The sequence below is a fragment of the Arachis ipaensis genome, chromosome B05, assembly GCF_000816755.2.
Source record: "Arachis ipaensis cultivar K30076 chromosome B05, Araip1.1, whole genome shotgun sequence".
Lineage (NCBI taxonomy): Eukaryota > Viridiplantae > Streptophyta > Magnoliopsida > Fabales > Fabaceae > Arachis > Arachis ipaensis.
Window position 1 is genome coordinate 127737368 of NC_029789.2, and position 4615 is coordinate 127741982.

At 39.4% G+C, this 4615-nt stretch overlaps 1 protein-coding gene across 1 annotated transcript; it reads left to right on the top strand.

Moving 5' to 3' along the window:
- On the top strand, positions 2753-3562 carry LOC107641083 (uncharacterized mitochondrial protein AtMg00810-like). The gene has a single exon (XM_016344592.1). The coding sequence runs from the start codon at positions 2753-2755 to the stop codon at positions 3560-3562; it is 810 nt and encodes a 269-aa protein (XP_016200078.1).

Consider the following 4615-nt stretch of genomic DNA (forward strand, 5'->3'; position numbering starts at 1 on the left):
CACGAATGGAAGAGGACAATCTGCTAGAGGAGGCAGAGTGCACAATTCAAGAAGTTATGACTATGATAGGCCTCAGTGTCAGCTGTGCAACAAATTTGGCCACACTGCAAGGATTTGCTGGCACAGATATAGTGAAGATCAGTATGAAGACCAAGGTTATGGTGGAGAAGGTTACAACAATACTGGCCACAATCAGAACACTCAGCCACAAGCAAATCTCTGCAATCTGATAGCAACACCAACAACAGTTCAAGACTCCAATTGGTATCCTGATTCTGGAGCTACACATCATATGACACATGATGAGAAGAATCTGATGGAGAAGGAGAACTACTCTGGGAATGAACAAGTAATAGTTGGCAATGGAACATGTTTGCAAATCTCCTTTGTTGAAAATTCTTATTTCAAGACTGATTTGAGCTCTAACCTACTGCACATGAAAAACTTGTTGTGTGTGCCTAAACTGACAAAGAATCTAATAAGTAAGCATAAACTGTGCTGTGATAATCAAATCTTCTTTGAATTTCATGATGATAGGTGTTATGTAAAGAGTAAAGACACTGAGAAGATTGTGCTTCAAGGAATTGTGGAAAGAGGCCTCTATAAATTTCCTAGTATTAACAAGCTGCAAGCACCAGCTAGCTTTGTTGCTGCATATGCTACTGCAGTAAGTAATAGCAATAAAAATGATCCCTTTGTTTGGCATGCTAGGCTAGGACACCCTAACCATGCTGTATTATCCAAAGTACTAAAAGTTTGTAAGCTTTCCTCTATACCAGTAAAAATAAACTGCTCAGCCTGCTGTATTGGCAAGTCACACCAGCTCCCTTTCCCTTCCTCCCAAACTGAGTACACTCACCCCTTAGATCTTGTATATTCAGACATTTGGGGCCCTGCCCCAGTGCCAGATAGCAATGAAAACTGGTATTATGTTAATTTTGTTGATGCCTTTTCAAAATACACTTGGCTTTATCTAATTAAGTCCAGAGCTCAATTAAAAACAGTCTTTGAAAATTTCCAATGAAAGGTTGAATTGCAGTTGAACACTAAACTTAAAATGTTACAAAGTGATAATGCTGCCGAATATAGAAGTCTCTCAAAAATTCTGCAGGTTAAAGGAGTTCAGCACAGGTTTGCTTGTCCCCATGTTCACCAACAAAATGGCTCTGCTGAAAGAAAACATAGGCATGTGGTGGAGATGGGATTAACCTTATTGGCAGGAGCCTCTATGCCTACAAGGTTCTGAGGAGAAGTATTCTGCACAGCAGCAAAGTTAATCAACATGCTTCCAACACCAGTTCTAAATGGTGTGTCTCCAACTGAGAAATTACTTGGCAAGCAGCCCTCCTATGCACAACTCAAAGTATTTGGTTGCCTGTGCTTCCCACATCAGAGACCTTATAACAAGCACAAACTGGACTTTAGGTCTTCTCCTTGCACATTCCTTGGGTATGGAACTGATCAGAAAGGTTATAAATGCCTTACTCAACAAGAAAAAGTCATCATCACACCAAATGTGGTGTTCTTTGAAGATCAATTTCCATTTCAGCAAGCTATTCAAAGTCTTAAGAAAACAACAGCCTTAGCTCCTCCACACTCAATTCCAACAATTCCAAGGCTCTCAGCATCTATTCAGGCTCCTCCTACTGATCACCAACTCAAATCCTCAAACACCCTCACCTAGCCCTCACCCCCTCATGATAGTTCCTCAAACACCTCGACACAAGTCTCTTCTCATCACTTAAACAACCAGCAACAGCCCTTACCACTTATCAACTCTACTCTCTCACACTCACTAAGCCCTTCTAATAGCCTGCAAGAAGTCACAGTCCCAATAGCAAGCTCCTCAGCCCCAACTCCTATCCCTATTGGTGATATTGAAATTGTTCTCTCCTTTACTGACCCTGAGCCTAGAAACACTCAACACTCATCCAATGATTACTAGAGGCAAAGCAGGCATTGTCAAGCCAAAGCTGTTCCTAGCAAGTGTAGAGCCAAGAAATGTTAAACAGGCACTTCAATGTCCTGAATGGAAGACAACCATGGATCTGGAGTATGAAGCCCTACTCAGAAATAACACTTGGAAGCTGGTTAAGCTCCCACCTGATAGAGAGGCAATTGGAAGCAAATGGGTGTTCAGAATCAAATATAATGCAGATGGTTCACTTCAGAAGCACAAAGCCAGGTTGGTTGCTCAAAGCTTTGCTTAGAAACCAGACTTTGACTTTACAGAAACCTACAGTCCAGTTGTTAAGCCCACCTCCATCAGACTGCTGCTTTCAGTAGCACTATCAAGGTCTTGGACAATTAAGCAATTAGATGTAAACAATGCCTTCCTGCATGGTGATTTAGGTGAGGAAGTGTACATGAGGCAGCCCCAAGAATATGAGCAAGGAGATCCTTCATTTGTGTGCAAGCTTAACAAGGCCTTGTACAGTTTGAAACAGGCGCCCAGGGAATGGTACCACAAGCTTGCAAATGGGTTAAAAGAACTAGGATTTGCAGCCACAAAGTTTGACATAGTAGTGTTCACTCGTGTTGCTCATCACTTAAAAACCTATGTCTTGGTATATGTAGATGATATCATCGTTACAGGTGAATGTGACAACTCTATCAAGGAAGTAATCAATCAGCTGAACAGCAAATTTACTTTAAAAGATCTAGGTGATTTGCACTATTTCTTGGCATACAAGCCTCAAAGACTAAGAGTGGAGGATTAGTATTTACTCAACAGAAATACATTGAAGAGGTAATGAAGAAGGCTGGCATGGTGGGATGCACAGCTTGCCACACTCCTCTCCCTTCTACAACAAAAATTTCTGCCCTTGGAGGTTCAAATTTCCATGATCCAAGTTTGTATCGTTCTGTCATTGGAAGCTTGCAATATCTAACCATTACCAGGCCTGAAATCAGCTTCTGTGTCAACAAACTTGCTCAGTTTTTTCAATCTCCCCTGGATTCACATTGGAAAATGGTCAAACGTGTGCTGAGGTATCTGAATGGCACAGCATCTTATGGCTTGCATCTTAAGAAGGACTCTGAAATGAACATTGCTATGAAGATCACTGCTTATAGTGATTCTGACTGGGCTGGTGACCCTGATGACAGAGAGTCAACCACTGGATACTGTGTGTTCCTTGGCTCCAATCTGGTATCCTGGGCTTCGAAGAAACAAACGGCTGTAGCCAGGTCTAGTACTGAGGCAGAGTACAGGAGCATGGCAGAGACAGTAGCGGAGCTAGTGTGGATAAGGAATCTTATGGCTGAGTTAAAATTAGCTATCTCTGAGGCACCTGTAGTGTATTGTGACAATCTGAGTGCTGTATTGTTGGCAGCAAACCCAATCTTACATTCCAAATCCAAGCATTTCAAAATTGATCTTCACTTCGTCAGAGATCATGTCACCAATAAAGAAATTCAAGTGAGTCACATTCCAGGGGCAACACAGGTGGCAGATATTTTCACCAAAGCAATACCTTCTGAGACTTTTCTACACTTTCGAACCAGGCTAAACATCTGTGATCAACAAGCAGTTGCAAGCACTCCAGAAAGGAAAAACTAGAGATGATGATAGGAGTTATACATATGTGCAGCAGTACCTTGGCTCAGTCTCTCAGCTCAATACCCTTCCTTCTAAAATAGTTAGTTCTGTTAATACTATTTTCTGTTATAAGTTGGTTAGTGTAGGGCCCAAGTGACTCAGCAGCAGCTTCTAGACTCTTCTAGTGTTTGTTATAGTCTGTTAGCTTAGTTCATGACTCAAGGCATGTGTTAGTTAGCCAGCTATACATATAAATTATAAAATCCTCTTGTTGCAAGTTCAGTGGCTTGCTTGAATGCAATAACACAATCTCTCTTCTTCTCTCTCCCTCTACTCTTCTCTCTGAACTTCTCCTCTGAAGCCCTGGTACCTTTCATATAGAAATCGCTACTGGCAGTAACGGTACACATAATCCGCTATAAGCTGTGGCAATTTATGTGTGTGGAGAAGTGTGCATAAACCGCTAGAGGTAGTAGCAGTTTACGTTGAACAAGACATTTGCTGTTTTTGTATCATTTCAGTGTTAACTTATATGTTATGATTTTTTCATATCTTGTCTTCATATACATGGGCATGCGGAGTAGTCTTAACAAGATTGAATTTTGATAATAATCTTATATGGTATTTTATTTGTATTTTTTACTTGTGAACCAGAGTTTTGGCTTTATTTTATTTGGTCAAGGAGAATGCATGACTTTCATTTAGTTTAATGTGTACCGAGATGTGATTTTAGAAAATCTCTTATATGTTTAGATGTTATTTTGTTAGCTCAACTTTTTTTGTTTTATTGAGTTTTTCTAATTTTATTCTGTGTTTGTGATTGAATAACTTAACTAAAGATTTAAAAAAAAATTATAAACATTTTTGCCAAAAATACTACCCACAGTTTCTTTTTACAAAATGTCCAATGAATTTGCTTCTAACAAAATAGCTTACGTTAGTGAAAATCAAGAAATTTTTACTTTACTTACAATTTTATATATATATATATCCCAAAAAAATATGTATTCCTTGTACTCTTGTATTGTGAAATTTGAGAATTTTTTATTTTTATTTTTTATATTTTGAATTCTA

What these genes read in the sequence shown, in the direction of transcription:
- LOC107641083 (XM_016344592.1), top strand. Translation starts at nt 2,753, where the DNA reads ATGAAGAAGGCTGGCATGGTGGGATGCACAGCTTGCCACACTCCTCTC.